The sequence below is a fragment of the Struthio camelus genome, chromosome 20 (assembly GCF_040807025.1).
Source record: "Struthio camelus isolate bStrCam1 chromosome 20, bStrCam1.hap1, whole genome shotgun sequence".
NCBI lineage: Eukaryota > Metazoa > Chordata > Aves > Struthioniformes > Struthionidae > Struthio > Struthio camelus.
Window position 1 is genome coordinate 13,714,422 of NC_090961.1, and position 24,256 is coordinate 13,738,677.

The 24,256-nt window shown below is 57.4% G+C and overlaps 3 protein-coding genes across 20 annotated transcripts; 1 reads left to right on the top strand and 2 right to left on the bottom strand.

Annotated features, from left to right (window-relative positions):
- Positions 1 to 318: 318 nt before the first annotated feature.
- PAXX (PAXX non-homologous end joining factor) lies at positions 319 to 3,977 on the bottom strand. Of its 16 annotated transcripts, none has more exons than XM_068914500.1 (7): positions 3,766 to 3,977; positions 3,547 to 3,607; positions 2,308 to 2,357; positions 2,014 to 2,210; positions 1,331 to 1,402; positions 750 to 843; positions 319 to 601 (listed from the first exon to the last, which is right to left on the bottom strand). In XM_068914500.1, the coding sequence occupies exons 1-7, from the start codon at positions 3,867 to 3,869 to the stop codon at positions 562 to 564; spliced, it is 618 nt and encodes a 205-aa protein (XP_068770601.1). In that variant the 5' UTR covers positions 3,870 to 3,977; the 3' UTR covers positions 319 to 561. The 16 variants fall into 16 exon arrangements, with proteins under 16 accessions (XP_068770601.1, XP_068770597.1, XP_068770603.1 ...); XM_068914496.1 differs by having other exon boundaries at positions 2,051 to 2,210; positions 3,766 to 3,954; XM_068914502.1 differs by having other exon boundaries at positions 319 to 630; positions 750 to 846; positions 1,331 to 1,405; positions 2,051 to 2,210; positions 3,766 to 3,934.
- On the top strand, positions 3,914 to 9,863 carry TMEM141 (transmembrane protein 141). 2 transcript variants are annotated; one of them, XR_011135619.1, is made up of 5 exons: positions 3,914 to 4,081; positions 4,200 to 4,266; positions 4,625 to 4,968; positions 5,050 to 5,181; positions 5,852 to 6,169. XR_011135619.1 is itself a non-coding variant. In XM_068914506.1 (5 exons), the coding sequence occupies exons 1-5, from the start codon at positions 4,028 to 4,030 to the stop codon at positions 5,929 to 5,931; spliced, it is 417 nt and encodes a 138-aa protein (XP_068770607.1). In that variant the 5' UTR covers positions 3,914 to 4,027; the 3' UTR covers positions 5,932 to 9,863. The 2 variants fall into 2 exon arrangements, 1 of the variants encoding a protein (XP_068770607.1); XM_068914506.1 differs by having other exon boundaries at positions 4,625 to 4,708; positions 5,852 to 9,863.
- On the bottom strand, positions 7,954 to 23,034 carry ENTPD2 (ectonucleoside triphosphate diphosphohydrolase 2). Of its 2 annotated transcripts, XM_068914486.1 has the most exons (9): positions 22,790 to 23,034; positions 13,758 to 13,875; positions 13,008 to 13,158; positions 12,251 to 12,410; positions 11,923 to 12,150; positions 11,080 to 11,346; positions 10,744 to 10,863; positions 9,774 to 9,908; positions 7,954 to 9,147 (listed from the first exon to the last, which is right to left on the bottom strand). In XM_068914486.1, the coding sequence occupies exons 1-9, from the start codon at positions 22,898 to 22,900 to the stop codon at positions 8,947 to 8,949; spliced, it is 1,491 nt and encodes a 496-aa protein (XP_068770587.1). In that variant the 5' UTR covers positions 22,901 to 23,034; the 3' UTR covers positions 7,954 to 8,946. The 2 variants fall into 2 exon arrangements, with proteins under 2 accessions (XP_068770587.1, XP_068770588.1); XM_068914487.1 differs by lacking the exon at positions 11,080 to 11,346 and having other exon boundaries at positions 22,790 to 23,026.
- Between the last annotated feature and the right edge of the window lie 1,222 nt (positions 23,035 to 24,256).

The window sequence follows — 24,256 nt, forward strand, 5'->3', positions numbered from 1 at the left end:
CCTATAGTGACCAGCCCCAGATCACAGTAGCTCTCCTCCCACAAAGGACTTTGCACAGGCCTCCTAGTGCTCCACCAGGGAGGGAGGCACCAGTGTCTAGCAAGGGCTGGGCCCACACTCCCAACTCCCCACGGAGTTAGAAGATCTAACCACTCACCCACCTGCCCACTGGCACAAAACTGGCAGGGAAATGACTTCTCTGAGCCCCTGACCCTTCAGATTCAGTCAAAATGGATCATAGGGTTGCAAAGCAATGAAAGGGAAGGCTGGACTGACACACAAACGCACTGCCACGCTGACCTGGTCTCCACAGACCGCTTGGCTAAAAGCAGCTTTATTGGCAATAAGTTAAGCACAGTCAGTCTTTTAATTACATCATGATATAAAAGTTCTTTAAAAAAACCCCTAATTCATGGCAAGTGGGGTACTTGGGTGGCCCTGCCAGCAGGGAAAGCAGTAGAGGCCCAGCACATCCAGGGTGCAGTAAAATCACTACCAGCCACAGATGTGGTTCAAAACCCTCCCTGTAGGACACTCATCAGGGGGATGGGACAGCAGAGGTCAGGAATCTTCAAAGTCCACTCCAGATGGTGCCTTCTTGCTAGAAGGGGATGGAGGGATGGTCGCAGGCTGTAATACCCAAAAGCTAACCTGAAGCCACGTACCCTGCTCCCACACAGCCATAGAGCAGAATCCACTGGAACTCCACGCAGTCCAGCTCCCGCCCCAGGTCTTGGAGCAGCACTTACCTTTTGAAACCAGGGTTAATGAGAGACTCTCCTGGGACTCTCCTCTTGGCTGGCAAAGTTGAGCTAGCACCTCTGTTCTTCCTGGGGCTCGGATCTGCTTCAGTCAGGGACAAGGAGGAAGGCAAGAGGTGCTGGTCAGCTGGTTGCTGTAATAGCCCCCTAAGCTCAGGGTGTGCTCCAGCTGCTCAGTTCAGCTAGCCCCAGCCCCGTGGTAGACAAGGGTCAAGCCTCATCTCATCTCACAAAGGGCCAGGAACCTATGGACCTGGCACAGCCTCCAGTTTGGAACAGCAGCAAGGTCTGAACTCATGGAGGCTAGTGAGGAACCCTGCCTGGTGATGTAAGGCATTGGAACTGAGCACAGCACCCCCCACGCACCCCCAGAGCCACTGTGCCGAGCCCTAAACTCTTCTGCACCAGGAAGGGCACCAGAAAAGCATGGGGTCAACAGCAGCCACAACAGAAGGGATTCACAGTGGTCTGGAGACCACATGGAAAGGGTAGCCAGCAGCCTCCTGGGGAAAAGAGGGCAAACAAACAGAGGGACCATGTTCTGGGAGTACATACTGGCCATTGCATACCTGGCATGAACAGCTGCTGGCTCCGGACAGTGTTCTTCTCAGGACTGCATGAAGACCCCAGAGTGCCCACTGCTGCTAAGAGGAGAACCAAAGTCAGAGCCAAAGCCAACACACCCTCAACACAGCACGCAGCATCCTCGGTCTCCCCAGCAAGCTCCCCTACACGAGCCAAAACAAGCCACATTCTCTTCCCAGCACTTCCAGTCAGGTTGCCACTGCCCCAGGGTCTTCCTAGAGCTCTAAGAGACCTCTGCAAGGCAACTTCCGGGCACAAAAGAGATCATGGTGTGGTGGCAGTCATGGAAACAAGGTTGTGTTCCCATACATAGATGCAACGCTTTCTTCTGGTCCTACATAGATCTCTGCTGCCCAAGATGGTCAGGAAGAGAACCTGGCCAGCTTTGGGAACAGGCCAGTCCAAATGGGACAAGGGTAGTACCTCTGCTGCCCAGCTAATACTACCTGCATCCTGTCTTGCCAGTCTACCCAGAACTGTGAACAGAAACAACATGAGATGATACAAGGAGAATACAGCCTCCTAACTGCCACCTCACATGGTTCTCAGAGCTGGTTCACTTGAGGCAGCTTTGGTGGCAGAAAGACGATACCATGATACCATGAAGGTAGCTGGGAGCTTCCCACCTTTCTCCTACCCTCATCCTGCTCCAAAACCACGCACAGACCTTCGAGACGTTTCTCCAGGCTTTTGACGCAACCCACCAAGCTGAACATCAGTGCCTGGAGCTGGGTCCTCGCCTCAGTGAAGGGCAACTTGAAGAGATCAAAAGTTGAGCAACAGGCCTCTTCCTGGAGCTGCAGTGTGGCCTTGCTGTCATTGTCATGTAGGCTCAAGGAGACCACCCCACGCTCCAAGGCCTCCCTGTGTGGGCAGAAGAGTAGGGTGAGGCAAGGGTCTCCAAGCACCTCCACAGAGGAGCCTGAGTACCTGCAGCCGGTCATCAGGCCTGAGCACCCACCTGAGCTTTGTGCTGTGGTCCTCTGACAGGCACAGCGTGCTCTGAGATGTCTGAAAACAAAGAGCACTGCCTGAAAGGAAGGGGCCTTCCACACCTCCCTTCCCTAGGACACAGATTCAGGTCCCCATCACCTCCCCAGCTCCCAGCCACGGCCTTCCCCACCTCCCCGGACCCCACTCACCTTCTGGCACCCCACCCAGGGCCTTCCCCACCTCCCCGGACCCCAACCCACCTCCGTGCCCACCCAAGGCCTCTCCACCTCCCTGGCCCCCAACCTGCCTCCTCAGCCCCCACCCAAGACCTTCCCCACCTCTCCAGGCCCCCAGCCTGCTTCCCTATCCTCCCAACCCACCTCCTGGCCCCCTCCAGGGTCCCCAACCCACCTCCCCGGACCCCAACCCACCTCCTGCCTCCTCAATGGGCTTCCCCACCTCCCTGGACACCCAACCCACCTCCTGACCCCCACCCAGGGCCCCCAATCTGCCTCCCTGGACCCCAACACACCTCCTGGCCCCCACCTGGGATCTTCCCCATCTCCCCGGACCCCCAACCCACCTCCTGACCCCGCCCAGGGCCTTCCCCACCTCCCCAGACCTCCAACCTACCTCCTGGCACCCCAAGGGCCCCCAACCTACCTCCCCAGACCCCAACCTATCTCCCGGCCCCCCAAGAGCCCCCAATCCACCTCCCCAGACCAACCTACCTCCTGGCCCCCAGCCAGGACCTTCCTCACCTCCCAGGACCTCCAAACTACCTCATGGCCCCCCCAGGGCCTTCCACACCTCCCTGGACCCCAACCCACCTCCATGCCCACCCAAGGCCTCCTCCACCTCCCCAGACTCCAACCTGCCTCCCCAGCTCCCACCCAGGGCCTTCCCCACCTCCCTGGACCCCAACCCACCTCCTGGCACCCCACTCAGGGCTTTCTGCACCTCCCCGGACCACCAACCTGCCTCCCGGCCCCCCACCCAGCATCTTTCCTCACCTCCCCAGGCCCCCAACCCACCTCCGTGCCCCCTCACCCAGGGCCTTCCCCACCTCCCCGGACCCCAACCCACCTCCGTGCCCACCCAAGGCCTCTCCACCTCCCTGGCCCCCAACCTGCCCCCTCAGCCCCCACCCAGGACCTTCCCCACCTCCCCGGGCCCCAGCCTGCTTCCCTATCCCCCCAACCCACCTCCCAGCCCCCCTCCAGGGCCTTCCCCGCCCTCACAGAGGCTCCGCGGCCCCGGTACCTACGCGGCCGAGCGGCGGGCGGGCGGCGAGCTCCCCGGCCCAGATCTCCTGCCCGTCGGTGACACTGCGGGGGCAGCACAGGCTGCGGCGGCCGCCGGAGGGCAGCCATCCGCCCCGGCGCGGCCTGCCTGCCCCACGGGAGCCCGCGGGGCCCCGCTCCCCCGCTCCCCCGCCCGGCCCCGGCCCCGGCCCCGGCCCCGGCCCCGCTCCGCCCGCACTCACTACACGGTGACGCCGGGGCCGGGGCCGGGGCCGGGGCGGCAGTAGCAGAGGTAGCGGAGCGGCCCCGCGAGCAGGACGCGGAACGGCCCCGCCGGCTCCGCCATGGCGGCGGCGGAAGGGGCAGGGCCCGCCGGGCGGAGCAGGCCGCGACCCCGCGGCGGGGCCTCAGCGTCTGTGAGCGCCACCGCGGGGCCTCGAGGCGGCCGCCCCGGCCTCCCCCGGCCCCCGGCCCGCCGGCAGGTGGCGCTGCGGCGGCGCCGCCATGGTGAACCTGGGGCTCCGCCGGGTGGAGGACAGCGTCGCCGCCAAGCACCCGGTGGGTACGGGCCGCGGCCCCGGCGGGCGCCGGGAGCGGGGGGCGGCGGGGGGCAGCGGCGGAGCGGTGCTGGTGCCGGTGCCGCCGCCCCCCGCCGGCCTTGACGCTGTCCTTGCAGGCGCTGCAGCAGTACGCGGCCTGCCAGTCCCACGCCTTCGTCAAGGGCATCGGCACCTTCGTGGCAGGTACGGCCCGACCCCGCCGCCGCCCTTCCCCTTCCGGGCCCGCGGCCTCCTCGGGGCAGGGGCTGGCTGGGGCAGCGCGGGGCCCGTCGGGAGAGAAGGGGCCGAAACTCGCGCCCCTGCGGGAGTCGGGGCCCTCGCTGGGACGCGCCATCCTGCTCCCCCAAAGGGCAGCCGGGCTCCTGCTAGGCCACAGCGAGCAACGGCGGGTGGCAGCACGCCCGGGGTGACGGGGAGAGGTGTTAAACGCATGCTGCCCTTCGCGCGGCCTGGCAGACCCAGCCCTTGCCCCTGCGCTGCCCTTCAGCTACAGCCGGAGGCTTCGTCTGCTAACTGCTCCTGGGGGCCTTGGTTTTCCCAGGCACTGGCGCGGCTTTCGCCCTGCAGAAGCTGCTGAACAGGAAGCTGCCGTACAGCCTGCAGTGGAACCTGCTGCTGTCCGTGGGTGAGTGCTCCCCGCCTGGGCCTGCCCCCCCGGAGCCCCCGCTCCCTGGGACCCGCCTGCAGGACCAGCCGGCCTCACAGCGTGTGCAGCCTCAGCAGCACGTTTTCCACAGCAGGAATAGGGCAGCGTTTGCAGGCACAAGGGCTGTTCGACCTTGATCTGGGAGAGTTTTTTCTCTGACGTGTTTTGAATTCTTGCTCCTGCTCTCCAAGGCCCTGGGAGGCTCACAGACTGCTTGCAGGCAGCCCAGAAGCTGGCAGGTGTTTTCCCCACTGCTCTCTTTAGCAAATAACTTTGCTACCAGGGCTGCTGGGAAGATGTGCACGTCTTGTTCTCTTCAGTTGCAGGATCTATTGCCAGCTATGTGGTAACCAGAGCTGAGACACAGAAATGCTCTGACTTCTGGATTTTTCTGGAGACAGGCAAGTCCCCACAGGACCATGCCATAGCTGACAGGATGTCTCAGCCCCCAGGTATCTTTCACATCTCTCTCTGCTGCTTTCCCTAGGCTTCTGCCTGTTTCTTTTCTGCTACAAGTCTTTGCTGTCCTGTGTCTTAACTAAGCTGGTGACTGTTCCAGTCTTTGCCAGAACCCCTATGTAAATTCTGTGCTGGCACCCTGCAGCTGAGGGACATATTTTTGTGCAAACGGAGAAGTCCTCTGGGGTAGCAGGAGCATTAGGGCAGCCAGAGCTCCCTTCCCAGTCCTGCTGCTCTTGTGTCTCTCAGTGCTCTGGGCCTGTCGCCTGCTGTGCGGGTACCTGAACAGGGCTGGGTGGCATCTGCGATGGGTGCTCACATCTGCTTTCTGGCCTGCCCCTGCGTGGGTGAATTCATCGAAACCAACGTGAAGCGATTTTGGTTTACTGGAGGGGGAAGAGGAGGGCAGGGGATGGAGCGACCTGTCCACATTAATGCTTGAGTCAGGCTGCTCAGCATGGAGGGCAGAGCGGGTGGGGATGCTAGGACAGGCATGTTCCCATAGTTGCCTGCTGCTTTCTCCTCTGGGTGTTGTGAGCTATCAGGGCTGGGCTAAACTGAAGAAGCTTTAAACTTCCCTAAGGCCTTGTAGTTCTCTACCCACCCCTGGAAAATGCAGGAGTATAGTTTGGGGTCCAAGGAGCTTGTTCTTGTCTGTTGCAGAAAATCTGCCCAGCCCAGAGGGCAGAGAAACTGTGGCACCGCCAGTGAGGAGGAACAAGTATGGAGATGTTGTGGAGTAGCCAGTGGAGCATGCAGTACCACGCCTGTGTCTTGCTGCAGCTTTGTCTTCATCTCTTCCCACCTGCACAGCCTGCCACTGCCTGTGAGACTGGTGGGGGTTGTAGTACTGCCCCCATGAGTTCAGATGAGTCAAACGTGCGATGAGAGTGTGGTGGAGATGAGATTGCCACCCTCCCAGGTGGCCTCTGTGAGCATCAGACATGAGGAATGCAATAAAAATCCAGAGCTGAAAGTGCACACTGTGAATGAAGTGAAGGCTCAAGATGAGAAAGGAAGAGCTGGGGCGTGGGGGGTAAATGCTGCCTTGAGACAGCCCCTGCAATAAATGGTGGGACAGAAAGATCCAGTCCCTCCGAGGCTGTCAGACCAGAGTCTTAACCCAACGGCACCAGGCTGTGAAATGCCTCTGGACATGGACGGATTTGGGCTAAGCTGTGAGGGGACAGAGGTGTTGCCATGTGTTTCCTGTTTACTGAATGTAGTCAGTCATAATCTTCTGTGTCTTCCACAACAGCAAGGCCTAAATGGAGATGGTCTGAGCCCTTCAGCAGTGCTGCCTCTAGGAGCGTCATCTCTACCTACACAAAGGGAGCAGATGTGTGTGCGTGTCCAGACCCCAATCTGTGCAGTGCCCGTCTCTCTTGCTTTTAGTGCACGTCACCCGGACAGAATCTCAGACTCTTGATCCTAATCTCTAACCAGCCAGGAAGGGAAAGGTACTGCCTTGACTCTCAAAACATCCAGAGAGGCATGTGGGAAGACTGATATTCTCTTACTCAATTTATTCCTAATAGCAAACCCCAAGCCATGACTAGAGCAAACTGGCTGCTCTTGGTGGATGTCTAGCTCCAATTCAACTGCAGCTGAATTTCTTAGATGGGGAAATCCAGCCTGGGTTTTGGAGGGAAGAACAGTTTCTTAGAACAGAAAGCAGCTGTTCAGCTTCAAAGGGAGAACAGAAATGCTGCTTTTTGTTTTCATTTTGTTTCATTGCTGGCTTCTAGCCACATGAGGGAGCTCCCGTGTTGAGGAGAGGAGAGGCAAGGCCTGGGAAGGAAACTGGTTTTAGGGGTTCAGACCATCGTTTGAACTGGAATCAGATATGCCCCTCTACAGAGAGGTGGGGGAGCAACCATTGGAATGGCTAGAACTAAAGTAGCTGCAAGAAAAGGGTAGGTTAAGGAAAGTGCAGCGTTATAGGAGCTCCGTTAGAACAAAGGAAAGAACTCAGTAAGTGAGCAAACATCAGGAGTGGAGTTTGTACTGTCTGCAAGAGCAGGGAGGGGAGCTAGAAACCACAAAACTTACTAAAAGTGTTCTTCTCATGGAGCATATGGAGGAAGGTGGCGGGGGTTGTTTCCAGATGGGGTTGACAAGTTATGACTGGCCCTACGTGATTTCCCTATCATTCAATGAATCCTGGGTTTATTCTGTGAACTGCAAGGCCTGTGACTGCGCTAACAAATTGCTGAAGCCCTTTGGGCTGTCGTTCTGCTCCATTTGGGTACCAAAATAGTTTCCCTTCAGACCAGAGGCTCCCTAAATGTTTTCCTTTGTCTGAGACACTGTGGTCATGAATGCAAAAGTGAATGTGATGGACAGACTGTAACCTGAGTGCTGCTGGCTCACATCTTTGGGGTGACTGCTCTAGTGCATGGGAAACATGAACTTTTCAGCTATGGTTGGCTGAAATACTCTCTTCTGTTTCCAGGTGGGCTTGAATCTAGAGGAGGGTTTCAAACCTAACTTTTTCCATCTTGGGGGGTTCTGCAGACTTGTAGAGCATACATAACCCTGATAGAGTCTCAGTATTGGGCTTCAGTCGAGCACTGTGGTTAGATGAGGATCCAGGCTGGAGTGGGATTAAGAAGAACCTGAGAGATTTCCCACAAGAGATTGAGGCCTTCAGGTACAGCTCAAACAGCAGCTGTATCAGAGCAGACCTCATGAGCTGTTCTACCCCTGCAGGATAGCTATGCTGGATCTGCCCGTTGCTTTGACACAGCCACAAAACCATTAGGAATGATTACAAAAATTTATTTTCGATTATTAAAAAAAAAACCTAACCCTTTGCACATTCCCACATCCCTGTTTTTATTCATTTGGAAATGAAGGCACACCCTCCCAGCTATCTGGCTTGGCTGGTGATGCAAGGCTTAAATCCTAAAGCAGCGCAAAGCCCTGCTCTGGAGCTAGTCTGCTAGCTCTGTGCTGGCTCAGCCACCAGGGGGCCCCAAAGATCCTCTCCCTCCTGCAGGGAGAGGTTTTTTTAGGCCTTGCCCTGTGACAGAGAGGTGCCGAGTAGGGAGACTGGTTTAGGAAACACAGGAATGAGGAAGACACAGTGTCTGGTTGCTGAATGGGGGAGCTGGGAAGCTGCCTGCTCCCATCTTCTGATTGTAGTTAAACATCTACCTGAAGCCTCTGTGCTGAGGCAGATGGAAGTCCAGGCCCACAGTGTAGCCCTCAGCAAGGTCACTGGAGTTTGTGCATCCACCAGGAAGAGAGCAGAAGTTCCTAGGTGATGCCCAGAGCTCCTCTGAAGGACTGGGCTGGAGCTCCAGGGTGAGCTAGTGACATCAGCTATGAGGACTAGCATAAGCAGTGTTCCCTACCCACCCAGATAAGAATAAAATCTCCTGCTGTTGTCTGGACTCCATTAGCCCAGTCCAGCCCAGGCCTGGTGGCAGAGAGACACCCCAGATCTGGTTTTCCAAGTCTCAAGCCTGCTCCGGGATCCATCCCTGAGTAGCACTGGGAAACCCTTAAGATGTTCTCCTCCTGCAGGGGAGGAGCTCTGCAGGGTCAGCAGTTCTCTTTTGTCCTCTCCTTTCTGCAACTTGAAAGCAAGGGGAGTGCAAAAAGGGACAGCTTTCCTTCTGTAACAGACAGCATCAGGTGTCAGAAGAGGATGTCTCTAAGCACCAGCTGCATCCCACGTATTCAGGCTGTGGAGACACCAACAGGAGGGATGGTGCTGGGTCCTGCAAGCAAGGCCTGTCCTGTCCCTGAGGTTAGATTGCGCTGGATTTGCTGCGCCGAAGCAGGCAGACAGCAGTTACCAGTGCTGTCAGGGTGGCAACCACAAAGAGCAGGATAAGGGTGACCCAGTTGTTGTACAACATGCTTTTGTGGGAAGCAGGCTCCTCTGCCGAGATCATGTTGGTGAGGTTCAGCATGTAGCCCAGAGCCCAGCCGATGGAGGTTTCTCCTGCCTGTGGAAACAGCATGGCATGGTCACTGCCCTGGTCAACTAGCCTCAAGGGATCTTCCAGGGACCAGCTCATTGTCAGCCCAATGGAGGAGTATGGGGGAGTCAATTGCACCTGGAGCCCTCGCTCTCCCGGCAGCCCCAGTCAGCCCAGGATGAGGCAATGACCATCCCCTAGTGGGCCAGTGTCCATGCCTTGAGCTGGGCTCATTCAGTGGCAACAGTATCTTATCTGTTCATGTCAGTCCTGACCTTGCTGCCCATCCCATGGCTCATGCACATGCGAAGACTTGACAAAGGTGGGATCCTGCCCTAAAGTAACATCCCAACAAGCCCAAGCAAAGCAATGTTCAAAATGTCTGGTGTCCTGAGGGAATGTAGGATCTTCAAATTCCTTGCTTCATGACCACCCACCGTACAGTCTGCTTAACTCATTTTTTTTCCATCTCCCAGAAGATCCACACAAAAACTGGGGGGTCTCATCCTGCCCCTGTCCCCTTAGATCTTCCCTCAACCATCACTTGGGCCTTTCTTGGTGTGGGAGTGTCTTTCCTGTGTTTTTTTTTTTTTTTTTTTTGGCCTAATTCCAAATGGGTACTATAAATGGAACTATTCTCCTGTGTTACCTACCTTCTTCTGGAAGGCGATGTTGGGGAAGGAATGGTTGTTGAAGCTGTAGCCTTTGGTGGTGAGCAAATAAACAAACATGCTGATAGCACAGTAATCTGGCAGCCTCTTCTCCATTTTGGGGGCTTTCTGGAGCAGCTGGGTGGGATGCATGGGAGGGACAGAGAAAAGGGGTCAAGCCAGCAGAATCACAGAATGGTTGAGGTAGGAGAGGACCTCTGGAGATCATCTAGTCCAACCTCTCTGCTCAAGCAGGGTCACCTACAGCACGTTGCCCAGGACCCTGTCCAGATGGCTTTTGAATATCTCCAGAGAAGGAGACCCCCACAACCTCTCTGGACAACCTCTTCCAGTGCTCTGTCGCCCTCACAGGAAAAAGGGTTTTCTTGATGTTCAGACGGAACATCCTGTGTTTCTGTTTGTGTCTGTTGCCTCTGGTGCGTGGGCACCACTGAGAAGAGTATGCCCCCATCCTCTTTACAACCTCCCTTCAGATACTTATACACCTTGATCGGATCCGCCTGAGCCTTCTCTTCTCCAGGCTGAACAGGCCTGGCTCTCTCAGCCTTTCCTCATAAGAGAGATGTTCCAGTCCCTTAATCATCTTAGCAGCCAGTGAATGGACTTGCTCTAGTAGCTCCATGTCTGTCTCTTGTATTGGGAAGCCCCGAACTGGACACAATACTCCAGATGTGGCCTCACCAGGGCTGAGTAGAGGGGGAAGTAGAGGGCTTTTTTTCTGCTGCCTGAAGCTCTGGGTGATTGCAGCTTGCTGGCCAAGGCAGCAGGCCTGTCCCCATCTGAGCCTTACCTGGTCCCATGCGGGAGCTGTCAGCCACCCTCTTCCTACCTCATGGGAGGATGCCAGGACACCCAGCCCCCTCCGAGGGCTCAGAAAAGGGCTGCCATCAGAGCCTGGGTGATGACCCATGTAAACCAGCCTTTTTTCCCCTACCATGCCCAGGGATCCCACCTCACTCCAACTGGTGGCACAGATGGTCTCGGCAGCATCCTTCAGGTCGCTGGGCAAGCGCACAAGTCTCCCCATCACTGTCTGGATAAAGTCCACCGTGTAGAAGAAGGCAGAGAAGGCCTGATGGAGGAAAAAGAAACATCTGTAGGACAGGCTGGGGTGGGCAAAGAGAGCAGACCCTCTCACCATGCACAGCCACAGATCTGCTTGGTGTTGGTTGAACCACTGTGGACACAGTCAACTGTCCTTGCAGAGCAGGGGGCCCTGGCTTTGCCACCATGTGACGTCTGGGAGGCCAAGGCACCTCTGCCTGCCCCATGCTGAGCGGGGACTTACGATGAAGTTTCCTGAAACATCAGGCTGGAAAATGCCATCAAAGGAGCAGCGAGAGAAGGAGCAGGTGGTGAAGTCGAAGAGCTTGCTGACATAGAGAGCGCAGAGGCTCCCATTGCCAGTGCCGACCATGGTGACGGAAGTGCTGAGGGGAATGCCAGGCTTCTCCTTCTCTGTGCAGGGGGTGTCATAGATGCTGCTCAGTAACAGGTTTTTGTGGTAGCCCTTGGGCCAGCAGGGATTGGAGATGGTTGCTTGGTAGTTCCCAGCCTGCCAGGGAAGCAATGCAGAGGCTGTCTCAGTCCTGTTGTGACCCTGGCTCCCCCCGCTCCATGCATCCGCAGGAGGCAGTGCTACCTGCCTCCATTTCCCCACTGGGATGATGAGGACAAGCCCAGGTAGCAGCAAGTAGAGTTGCACAGGAGCAGGCCGCTGCCGCAAGCATCTCGAGGTGACATGGAGCGTCTTGGCTCAGGCCAAGGAGCAGAACACTTCACAAGGAAGGTGGGGGGAGGCCTCGGGACCATGAAAGAGGCTTAAGGGGAAAAGCCAAAGGGTTTACTGGGAAACATGTGTGCAGTGGGTCCAGTGGGACTGTCCTGGAGAGAACGAGGGTAGGAGAAACCTGCAGAGGAAGTATGAGGCCTGGAAATGCCAGAATCTGTCAATCATCCTCTCCCCACCCCAGCCCCCAAAATTGAAGCCAGGAGGGAATCACAGCTCCGAAGTGGGGTGTTTGGAAGGAGCTGGGGGTGCCTGGCCTCCCACTCATTATAAAGATTGGGGTGAGGGTGCACCTAGCAGGGCAATGAGGACTGGTATCCTGGGATGAGCACATCCTGGTACCTGCAGGAGCTTTGAGAGCAGCCTCCTGAGGACCTGGTCTCTTCCATAGCAGAGGAAGCTGTGGGTGTACACTTTGTATGCCTGGCCATACAGCTTCAGCATAACCTCGTTGTTGGGGTCTTCGATAGTGTCCGTGGTTTCAAAGGTGATCTGTGTGGAAGCGCCCCCGAGGTCCATGGCCCCCAGGGTCTTCTTCTTGGGCCGGATCCATTCCCCAAGCCAGCCACGCTGGGCAAGGAAGACAGAAGCAAAGTCATGGGGGCAGTTAGCTCTGGGATGGCCTCACCACTGCAGCTGGTTCAGCTACCCATAGCGTTCTCCTGCTCACCTTGATGAAGTTCTCCAGGAGATAGTTTGCTGTGACCCAGCCAAACACCCCTTCCTCTTCCCCCGACAGTATCTTTGCCCCACGGAAATCGAAGGGGTAGGACTTCAGCATGGCCGACACAGCGTTGAGGACAGCATCTGAGGCCTGGTGGTTTGTGATGCTGTGGGCCACACAAAAACACTCAGCAGGGCAAGAAGGCAGAGTTACACAGCTGTCCCCAGGCCTCCAAGAGCTGCACTCTGCACCCCACTGCCCCAACAGTCTTCTCCTGGGCCCCACCAAGGGACCCAGAGCAGAGGCTGGCTGCAGGCAGGTAAGTGCCTCCTCCCTCGGGTGTCCATAGGAAATGTCCACCCCAAAAGGCACAGCCAAGTAGAAAACAATAGGTGGGTTATCCTGGTGCTGGCCCTGCCTGTCCTTCATTGCCTGCTTTTCAGCCAGCATCCAGGGGTGCAGAGGAACGTGCTGACCGTGTCCTGCAGAGCATCTCAGACAGCTTGGCCTTCCCTGGAGGAAGCCCCAGAGCAGCTAGGCTCAAAGCATCTCTGCAAAGGCAACAGACCCACTGCTTTAGGGCAGGGAGAAGGCAGGGAAGAATTTTGTCTGACAAAGAGGGAACCTGGCAGTTTTCCTTCACCTTCTCCCCCTCCCTGTAATGGGCAACAGAACTGCAGGGTGGCATAGCAGGGCCCACGCCAGGGCCTTCCCAGGCAGCATTTGAGGCTATGTAGCTGGTGCCACCAGAGCAAAAACTCACTTGAGCAGGCGCATGCCAGCTGTGGCACCCAGGTAGAGCGGAGTGCTCACATGCTTCTCCGTGGGAACATCTCTCAGAGCCTGGTTCAGGCAATGGACTAAGCTTTGCCCAGCACTCGGAGGGTTGATGTTGTAGCTGGAGATACCTGGACCTGCAGACAAGGAAACAGCATTGTTCCCCTGCAGCCATGCACACAGTGGGAAGAGGCCCATTGAGCAGCATTGCCCCCGGCACCCTTGGGTGCCTGTGCCAGCTCAACCCCCTCCCAGGCTGTTTGAAGGGCAAGTACTGAGGCCTGGGTTTCTGCGACCACTCATATGGGCAAGGAGCCATCCTGATGGCCAGAGTTCAGCCACATCTCCTCACTCATGCCACATTCTCCATGAGCTGACAGCCCGGGAAAGCTTGACTGAACAGATAGTTGAAAAATATCCCTTGCTTTTTGCTGGGCTAGTTAGTAAGCCGTATTGGTTCTCAGGGGTGTGATGCCTACCAGGCATAAGACAAACTGCAGGCATGCAGAGTTGCAAGCCTGGGAAGAAACAGAGTTGGTTTTGGGAGCAGAGCATGGCATCTCACAGCAATTGGTGAAAATACAGTCTTAGCAGGCAAAACATTCACTGCAGACCCCGTGCCAGGCCAGCTGGGCCATGGCAGGGGCATTCGCGCTGTCATGGCAGCCCTGCCAGCAAGGGATGTGCCAGCTGTCACTGCTGGATGCAGGCCCCCAAGAGCTGGGATGCTCCTTACCTTCCACGTCACACATGCTGTGCTCGCTGACCACCCCGGTGTCATTCTCCTTGTTTGCAGGCCACTTGTAGATGAACATGGCTGTGTGGGAGGAACCAGCATCCAGCACAATGCCGTACTGCAGGCAAGGAGGGAGATGGTGAAGCCTGGAGGACCAGAGAGCCCCTCTGACAGCCCCAGACCAGCCATTTCAAGGGAGATTGTTGCAGCTAAAAGACCTGCTGGTTCCTGTCCTAAAAGCACGCTGGGTGCAAGTCTGAGCAGCAGCATCTTGCATAGCTCAAGCCTAGGCCTAGCAAGGTCTCAGTCCAAACCTGCCCTCTTGGGACCCTTCTCCACCTTGCTCTCACCCTGCCTGGGACATGGCTGGGAGAAGGATCACCAGACACCCTGGGGCAGTGCTTGGCACAGCAAGGGGACTCTGACTTTTTGGGCCTGGAGACCCCCTTGCCTCCTTGACCACGGAGGCGGGAGGTGCTTTTCTTTCCATCGCTTGCTTCAGTGTCCCTCCTCACAGCATCCCTCCTTGCCAGCAGGTCCCTCTGGGCAAGCAGGTGAGAGAAGCACCTGTGAAAGGCCCCTCGGGGATGCAGCTCTCTGAAGATGGGCAGCCAGCCGCCTCATCACTCCCTGGCCATGTATGGCTCGTTGTTCTCCTGCTATAAATAACCCTACTCCCTCCTGCCAAACAAGGTTTCCAGAGCTCCCAGCGAGGAGCTGCCTCTGCACTGTACTTGGCTGCCTAGCCCCAGGGTGGCAGCCCCTGCCTGCACCCCTCCACCTCGCCTGTTAGCCAGCCCTTTCCAGCCCACAGGCACTGGGCCACCCCGCCCTGGTCCTTTCCATGTCCCAGCCAGAGCTGCTTGTCTGCTGAACAGGAGGCTGCTCTTTTTAAGAGCAAAACAAGGCATATTTCAGCTCAGCCCCAACTGAGCATCTCTCTGAGGTGAAACCACTTAAGACTTAAAACTGTCTTGAAAAATGATCTTTTCTGCATGCAACAAAGCCCTGCCAGAAGTCCATGGTCGACCCCCTTGGCTGGAGGCAAGCTGCTCCTCTCCCCCTAAGACTGCTCCACGCAGCCCCAAAGTGCACCCAGCATCCCCCCTGACACCCTGCCCATGGGTGACTGCACTGCTCCCTGCCCACACTGCCACTGTAAGAAATCCCTGGGCTGCACTGTAGGGCAACCTGGACTTCTAGGCAAACAGGGTACATCCCCTCCTTTGCCCTAATGAGGCTAATTAGCAATCAGCAGGGGTTTTGGCTGCAAGGTCTGCAGGCACCTGGAGCTGGGCTGGGGCATCCCTAGAAGACACATGGGACGTGCCAAAAAGCTGGGCCCTGCGCCATGGAAAGCCCCATCCGGGTGGGTAATCCCATGCAAGATGTAATTAGTACGCAACATAACAGGTTGAAAGTTTGCCCTGGCATCCCTAGGAGGTGCCTGTCCCCGACTGAGGCCTGCCATTATTTCAGGGATGCCCGCGGTATTTCAGGAGGCAGCCAGGACAGGCAATACTGCACTGAGCACCTCTGCAAAGCTGCTCAGGGCTTTGGGGACAGACCCCAGTGCCCCGTCCCATGGCTCAACCCCCAGGCTTTCTATCCACCCTGGGGCAAGGCAGCCCTCCGATGCGGCTGCCTCCATCGGGGTGGGCCAGATGTGTATCCTTGGCATGTCCCGGTCCCCATTGCTGCTGGGCGGACGGGTAGGTGTTTTCCTATGGACGCTGCCTTGCCGCTCAGGCTCTGTGGCACACTGGGCATCTCAAGAGAGGGGTCAAGTCCAGGTGCTGCCTGGCCTGGAGATCCCCTGATGGCATCCACTGTGCATGTGCCCAGCCCTGTAGCCACCACGTGTGTCCATGAGCCCTGCAGCCACCACACATACCCCAGCTCTGCAGCCACCATGCATGTGCCCACAAGCCCTGCAGCTGCTACACATGTACCCCCCCCCAGCCCCACAGCCACCACATATGTGCCCACAGCTGCTGCCGGCGGTGCCCTTGGCGACTGGGTAGAAGGGCAGGGGCAACAAGCAGAGAAGACTCAGGCAAATATCCTCGAGGTCCCCCCAAGAGGCCATGCCCAGCCCCTTGGTGGCCACCACAGTCACACAGTGCCACCTCCATGCCACCACCATTACGGCCCCAGCAGACCCGCTTTCCAGGGGGCTTTGCAGGTAGCAGGGAGGACGGCACTGGGCATACACCGACCCTCACCGACTTTGCACAACCTGCAGAGAGCCAGACTTGAGCTCCCTTGCCACCAGCTAGAGAACCCAAACACAGCCCCAGCGAGGTGCAGGCAGAGGCCACAGGAGGCTTAGCAAAGCTCTGAGCAAGCCAAGAAAACTCATCCTGTGTTACAGGGGTGAGAAAGCTGCCCGGGAAGGTGAAGCATCGTTAGTTTGCTAGCAAAGCCAAAGGCTGTGCAGAGCTGGCAGCCCAGGAGCAGCCTGGGGTTGTGCTGCTAGTGCCCTCATTGACCCTGGGATGATAAAAAGGGTAAAAAACTTGTTAAATTTGTAAGCCCAGAGCTGGGGGAGGCAGGAGCCCACCAAACGGGGCATGAGGGCTGGAAATGGGGATAACTAATGGGTGGAATGGGCTAAGAAATGCTGAAGTGGAAGGCAGAGAGGATGAGTGCTTGTAGCGTGGGGGACAAGCGGTGCCACAAACCGGGAACAGGAAAGGGAATGGCCCAGCTCGAGCAGCACTACTGAGCTGAGGATATGGGATGGACCCCATGGCAGGGACAGATGTGGCCTACCTAGGCTTGGACATGTGGCCTGACCCCAGAAAGGCAAGGGAAGCCCCATGTGCCTGCGGCAGAGGGGGAAATGTCCCACTATGGAGTATTCTTCCAGGGGATTTCTGCCCCAGGGCCGACTTTGCTGTGCTCTCCTTGCAGCCATGCAGAGAGTGGGTGTGTGTGCATGTGTGTGTGTGTGTGCGTGTGTGTGTGTGTGTGTGTGTGTGTGTGTGTGTGTGTGTGTGCGCGCGCGCGCGCGCGCATGGGGCAGTGCATATGGGAGTGCACATGTATAGATGTGCATGTGTGTGGGGGGGGGGTCTGCACGTGTAGGGCTGTGTGTGAGTGCAGGTGCACATGCATGGATGTGTGCATGTGTGTGCGCTTAGCCATGCGTGCATGTGGGGCTGTGAGTGTACGCGTGTAGGTTTGAATGTGTGTGTGTTAGTTGTGTGGGCATGTGTGTGAGCATGCATGTAGGTGTACATACATGTGGGTGGGTGTGCACATGGGGGGTTGCAGGTGTGTGTGCACATAGATGTGCATGCGTCTGTGCATATGCGCATGAGGGTGTGCATGCATCTGTGTGTACATAAGGCTGTGTGCATGAGTATGTGTGTGGGTGATTGTGGGCATGCATGTGCATGTGCATGTGTGCACGTACAGCATGCTGGAGAACAGTCCCGCTGCCTGTTGAGCCCCACAGGAAGCAGAGCATGCACCGATTTAATCTGGAGCAAGGTGACCAGGTGTGAGAAGTGACATCAACCTGCTGCACTGGGCCAGGCCAGAGCTTTGCAGGAGCAAGGGCGACAGCGGCTGACCACCTCTGGGAGAACTCCCATCTGTCTTAAGCATGCTAAACTTGCCTTTACGCCTCCAGATTTCCTCTGCCGCCATCTGTTCGGGAGCCAGGCTGCCTCAAGGCATGTATTCCCTTGCAGACCTGAGAACTCGCATTTCAGTGCATCACTGCCCCTGGCTGGAGCCTGAGAGCGGCTCTCCTATAGGAAGGCTGCAACTTTTTGCCCAACCCCTCCCAACCCTGGGCAGTTTGCAGAGCAAGCCACCCTGAAGTGGACACATCCCAGCGCCCTTTGCTGTATGGGATCCCTATGCCTTAGGAATCTGGATCTTGCACCCAAGGATTTACAACAGCCCAGATCTCAACACTGCAGCAGCCTAAGGGCTCGTGGGCTTGTGGGCAGGAGACAGTCTGCGGGGACTTGCCAACCCACCATGGGGCACAGGCCAGGCCCGGGCGCTGCAAGAAGCAGGCAGCAGAATGAGTCGAGGTAACGGACATGCAGGAACATGATCTGCCGTAGCAAGGTCGGCCCCAGGACGTGGCGCTGCCTGGCAGAGGGAGTGCCCAGCACAGAGCCAAGCCGCTACCATCACGTCCCAGCCACCTCTACACTGGAGCAGCAGCAGCCCTGCAATCTCCACATTGTGCTCCCGCACCTGGGGCATCCCCACGCAGAGGGAAAGGACCCTCTGAAAGGGCCGTATGCACTCACACATACAGGCACAAACAGGGAGACATAGACCTGGACAGCCAGGAGAGGGTCCTCAGGTGCAAAGGGCAGCCTGCTACACCCCCCTGACCTGGGGTTAATCACGTTCCCAAATCACCTGTGCAGGAATAGGGGATCCAGTTGGTCACCTGCAGCAGAGGCTGCTGCGACAGTGCGAGCAGCACGCGCCAAGCAGGCTGCGGGGCTCACCATGCCGAGCGGCATGGGAATTGGGGATGCAGAGGGCCCAGAAACTCAGCATGGCGCTACCCTGAAAGCAAGGCCCAAAAGCGAGCTCTTGATTTGTCACCTGTTTGTCCGAGCCATTGCTTTAATTAACATAAAGAGATCACAGTCTGGGGCTGGGCTGCTCAGAGCTGCATAATTGCAATGTACCCTAGGAGCACCAAGCATCTCTGGTGGGTCATGTGCAAAAGCCTAGCGCACAAAAGAAGCCTTTGGAGAAAGAAACGCTGCTCTAAAGTACATCTTGTTAGTGATTTTCAGCACAAGCACAAGCACTGCGCTGAGCTATTCCAAATGAGGTTTTCTGCTCCTGCCAACAAATGTGCTGGAAACAAGAACTGGAAGGGACACGGTAACATCTTGGCAGTCTCCCATGTTGGCACCTGGCTCCCATCACTCCCCTCATCGGCTGGGTCCTGCTTGGTGCTGGAGCCTGGGGCTTGCTGGGGGGCTTCACACGCGCATGTACTGGCCCCACCCCTGGCCCAAGGGAGAGTCCCGCAATACCAGCATTCATGGAGCATGATTTTTCTAACTATGGGACCCTGCCACCAGTCCCTGGTGATTGCATGGGGCCGCCCAGGAGCAGGACAGCCCTTGGCCATGGGCAGCCCCTGGTCCCCGACAGCAGCTCCCAGCTCAGCCCCACACAGGGCAAGCTGTGGGGACGCAGGCACTCGCATTGCTCACGGCTGTGCCATGTGCCAAGTCACCTCGCTGCCAGCAGGCTCTGCCTTGCTGCGGCATCATAACCCTGACCCAGAGCCATGGTTTGCACCGTCCCAATACACTTCCACATGGCCCAATACCCACCCTATGGAGGAGGAGGAGGACACAGAGGGCAGTGACATCCCAAAAGATCGCAGGGTGGCAAGGTTGAGGGTAACATTTGGGGCTTCTGCCAACGAATGCATGGCTCTAACCACTAAGCAAGCACACCCCATGGCCTGAAAGTACTGCAGGCTCCGGCTGGCATACCTGATTTCAGGAAAGCCCTGCAAGATGGACACATCGCTCCGATGCCTCCTCTGGAAGATGCACACCCCTGAGCATGTGAAAGAGGAGAGGGCCTGGTGCTGAGAAACAGCCAACACCTCATGGGAGGAGGCTGGGAGGAAGACGAGGAGGATGCTGAGAAGTGCCCAGCTTGCTGCAGCCTCCCACCAGGCCATGGGGGCCGGGGCCCATGGCAGTGCAGGGGTCTGCAGCCCCTCGCCGCCTGTGCGCTCTCAGGGCTGCCTCGCAGCACAGCGAGGGCTCAGCTCAGCCCCGTGAGCATCCCACCTCCCTTGAGGAGAGCGAGAAAACATGCCAGTGGCCTCCAGGCCTGCAGCGTGCTCCAGTGGCTTTCCCTGATGACACATTTGCTTGCTTTTCCCTACGCAGCATCCAGGGCCTCATCCAAGCACAACACCTGAGCACGAGCAGTGATATCCCTGCCTGCAGTACAGCCCCTTCCCAGGGTCTCCACTGCCCTCTCCTTCCTCGCTGCAATGGGAGAGTGAAAGGTCTCAGCCCAGCAGTGCCCAGCTGGGTCTCTTGTCCCAGAGGCCATGCCTGGACCTGCCCGCGACGCTGCCTGGCTTCGCTCACCCTTGGTAGCTCTGGCTGGCACAGGGACGGCTGCTGCCAGCCCTGCACCCGGCCCCTCGCCTGCCGCCTTGCACCCCAAGCCTCCTCTGCTGCCCAACACCCTCCTCGCTGGTCCATCAGCAGGAGCTGGAGCTCTCCATGGGGCACCTCACAGGGAATGACTCCACCGGGCTTTTAAAAAGACCAGCAGAAGAGATTTACTAAGCTGTGGGGAGAAAAGAAGGAAATGGCTCTGAGCCATCACACAGCAGTGCCATAAGCCCAGTTGTGCGCCCCCAAGGGAAGGAGGATGCAGCTCTCCTGCAATCATTCCCTCCAGTGACAGAATAAATAGTCTGGGGTATTTTTAGGGCATGGTCCAGGCCAAGACTGGAGCTGGAAAGGGAAGAAATGGAGCTTTGTGTCTGCCTTAGCAGGAGCAGGACTGGATGCTGCTGCGGCCTGACTCCAGCTGCCTTCCCTAAAACCCATGGGATGCCTCTTCCCCCCTGTCCCTGAGCTCTCTGTCCCATCCCCTCTGGTGGGCAGCGGACAGTTTGCTGATACAGGGTGGTGGCAGACATGGTCGCCACTGCAGGTTGAGCGTGCTCAAAGCTCACATGCAAACAGTGCAAGACTTGATCCTGAGGCGGATCCCCAGGTAAGCAAGAGCCCGCGGCACCAACCCGTTTGCATGCTGTCACCCCACACAGGTTGTGACACAAGTAGGTAAGAAAGTAGGTGCATGGCTCCTAAATACAGCCCAGCGCAGAGGAGCTGCTGCCCGCACAGCTCACTGCACTGATCCACGATGCGATGCCCTCTTTAACGGGCCAGGTCATTGCAAGACTGCCACTGGTTTACTGCCGCTCCACATCCTCCTGCCCATGGACTGGGCTGTGGGACACGACTACAGCCATGGTGCTCTCTGCTGCCACGGGGCTGGGCTAGCTCCATGTGGGATCCCCCGGGGACCCAGCATGGCAGACAGCACACCTGAGCTGGCCACTTATTCCCCAAGGAGAAGACCAGACAAGAAAGAGAGTGGGGGGAAATAATGAGCCCCAAAGTGGCACCGGGTCTGGGGGCTCCTTCCTCTGGTGATGGGTGCAGAGCAAGGTCTGGGCCAAACCCAGCACAGCTCCTCAGCAACTGGGCTGTGGTCCTGGGCTAGCCAGGGTTTTGACCAAGTGCAAAACAAGATCTTCATCTCATGTCTCTTTCCTAAATGGCGTCAGTACATTTCTGGCTGAGTTAGAATAAGGCAAAAGACAAAGTTTGCATCTCCAGAGCAGCCTCGAGCTCTGTGCAAAACCCACCACCTCTGCACCCGTTTGCTGCCAACCCCACAGGAAAAGGCACCATGGTGATAACTGCCCTGAACACCAACGGACAGAAAGTGTCTCCACGTTCACCACACCAGAGCTCATGTGTGCTTGCCACATCCAGCAACGGTGCAAAACCTCAGGTCCGGGTCAGGGTTACTCAGCCTCGGACTGAGGCACTGCTCATCTGAGCTGCAGCGAACCCAGGAGCTGCCCCTGTTTTCAGGGCACTCAGCCAGGCAAAGGCACAGCCGCTCAGACCCAAATCCCAGCGCTGCATGGACACCGCAAAGATCCTACCAGAGCATCACCCCCAGAGAGAAAAAGCACAGGAAATACATCCTGGTGAATATAGCTGGTTTAAAAGCAAAGCTCCAGGTAGTAATTAATTGCAGGAAGAAATAAAGCTTCCCAAATTGATGGAAATGCAGCAAATACAAGCAGATCTTGGTGAGAGTCGATCAAATTCCTCTGTTTCCAAAGAGGTAAAACTAGACTTGACATCAGCTATGAATATAGCCCACCATGCTATGGCACACAGACGTGGGCAGCAAAGGAAGGGGTTAAGTACTAGTTATAATAACAACCAGAAAGCTAATCCAGATCTTGGCTAATCCAGATCATTTTCTGAAGCCTAAACTTCATTACATCTGACAAACCCTGAGAGAAGGCCACAAGTCTGGGATTTAGACTGGCTCAGAAAGTTTCCAAGCAAGTTGCTTTTTATGAGAATATAGGGGTTTAGGACAAACCATTTTCCAAGACAATAGCCTGTTCCCCATGGAATAGTTTAGTTAGTCACTGAAAATAGAAGACTTCTTTAAAGCAAAAGACCTGAGCTGCAAGAGTCCATTTGGGGACTTTGCCAGAATAAATTGTTTGGGAACTTCTTTCAGTGTTTGAATTTTCAATGAAAAAAAAGAAGAAAAGAAAGAAAGAAAAAAGAAACTCTTTTTCACAGGGAAGTGCGTTTCTTTTCCTCCAGTGCTAAGTAAGGCAATGCAGCTTGAGCCCAGAAATGCCGGCACGGGTAATGCTGGGACAGTCAGAGGGTGTCCCCAGTCTGCAGAAAAAGCCACAGGAGCTGCTGCTGACACAGCTGCTCTGGGCCAGGGGGACTGCATTCCAACAAGGCACTGCTATTTTACCTTCTAAAGACTTCTCTTTGAAAAATGAAGTGCTGAGCTTAGGTGAGAGAGGCAAGGCAGCAGAATGCAGCTCTGCCTCACTGCGGGGCTTGCTGGCCTGGCTGCAGACACTGGGCAGCGTCCTCCTGCGGCATCCCAAGCAAGGGCTGGTCTCTGGGGATCTCATTGTGCTTCTGCCCAAAGCTCTGCCTTAGCTCTGGGGTCCCCAGCTCCAGATGCCCTCTCCTGGCTCTGGGGGTCCCTTGGATCCCAGTAGCTCTCCTAGCTCTGGGGGTCCCCTGCATCTTGGTGTCCTCCTGGATCTCTGGGTTCCCTGGATCCTGGTACCTCTCCTGGCTCTGGGGGATCCCCTGGCTCCCCGCTGGCACTCGCCGACGCCGTGGTGCCCCAGTCGTCGTCCCCCCGCCCCGGGTACCCACTGTCGCCCCTTCCGCTCAGCTCCCACCGGTGCCCCCGGTGCCGCTTACCTTGAAGCCCGGTGGGCCGCGCATGTCGCCGGAGCCCAGGCACAGCAGGAGGATGCCCAGGAGGCTGCCGAGGGCGAGGAGCAGCAGGACGGCGGCGACCCGACGGGCCATGGCGAGGCGGGCGCGGAGCCGGACGGGCGCTGTGGCTGCTCGGCGGGCGGTGGGGGCAGGTGAGCGGCGGCGGCGGCTCCGGCTGCTGCTGCTGCGGTGGCTGCTCCTCCTCCTCCCCCGCCTCTCCTGGCTGAGTCACCGCCGCCCCGGCCCAGCCGGGCGGGACACCGGGCTCCGCCGGGCCGCGGCGAGCCGGCCCCGGGCACCGCGCCTGCCCCTGCCCCGTCCCTGCCCCGGGGCTCAGTCCCGTCCTGTCGTTGCCGGGCATTGCCCCTGACCCCAGCTCAGCCTCATGCTGCTCCCGCAACCACCCTCCCTGCCCCTTGTCCGGGCTCAGCCCGGTCCTGCCGCCCCCCTGCAGCCATCACCCCTTGGGGCTCAGCCCTGCCCCTGGTAGGCATCACCCCTGCCCCAGCCCTGGGCTTAGCCCTGTCCTGCTCTTCTGCACATCACCCCTGCCCTATGGCTCAGCCCCAGCCTGCCCAGCCTGGGCCCGGCTCCTGCTCCTGCCCCATGCTCAGCCCCAGCCTGCTCCCCTTTGGGCATCATCCCTGCCCTGAGGCTCAGCCCCATCCCTCTCAGCCCCGGGCACTGCACCTGCTCCTGCACTAGGCTCAGCCTGGCCCCATCCCACTGCAGGCATCATCCCTGTCCCAGCCAGGCTCTGGGAGGGTGCAGGCATGACAGGGACAGGGGCCGTAAACCCTCGGGTAGGGAGTGGGGGCTCCCACCTGCTTTGAGCCATGGCCTCTCTAGCACTGAGCACCCAGAGATGAGTTTGGTGAGAGGCAAGAGCAGCCTGAACAACAGAAAAGCTCCAATAAAGTATCTCACCCACCAAGATTAACTGTAACGAATACATTACTGCTTTTAATCATCACAAGGAGTTTGTGATGGCCCTGAGGAGCCTGGACATATATATATATATAGAGGTTGTTTTTAGTAGGGTCACAAGTGAGTAATGTAATGTGTTTCCACATGGAGCACCAAGCCAAGGAAGGTTGGGCCCCTGGCTCTGCAAGCAGGACTTTTTGAGAGCTTGCTTACACAGAGGGATAAAACAGTGAACAAAATAATAAACACAGAGATATCACCAAGGAGAGGAGCATGAAGGAGAACATGGCTTCCAGCCTGGCTGGGTTGCAAGCTGGAGGGTCACACACTTCTCAGCTCCTTGCAGACTGGCTCACTTTTTGTTTTTTTCCTAAGCAAGCCATTTTTAGCACAGTCCACCACGGCCTGGCACCCAGCATGCATCGCCCTAGTCCTCAGGTTTCTTCAGAGCTTCCTGCCCATCACTGTGGTGTCTGGGCACAGAGAGTCTCAGGGATCCGAGCCTGCACTAAGTCCTTGTGG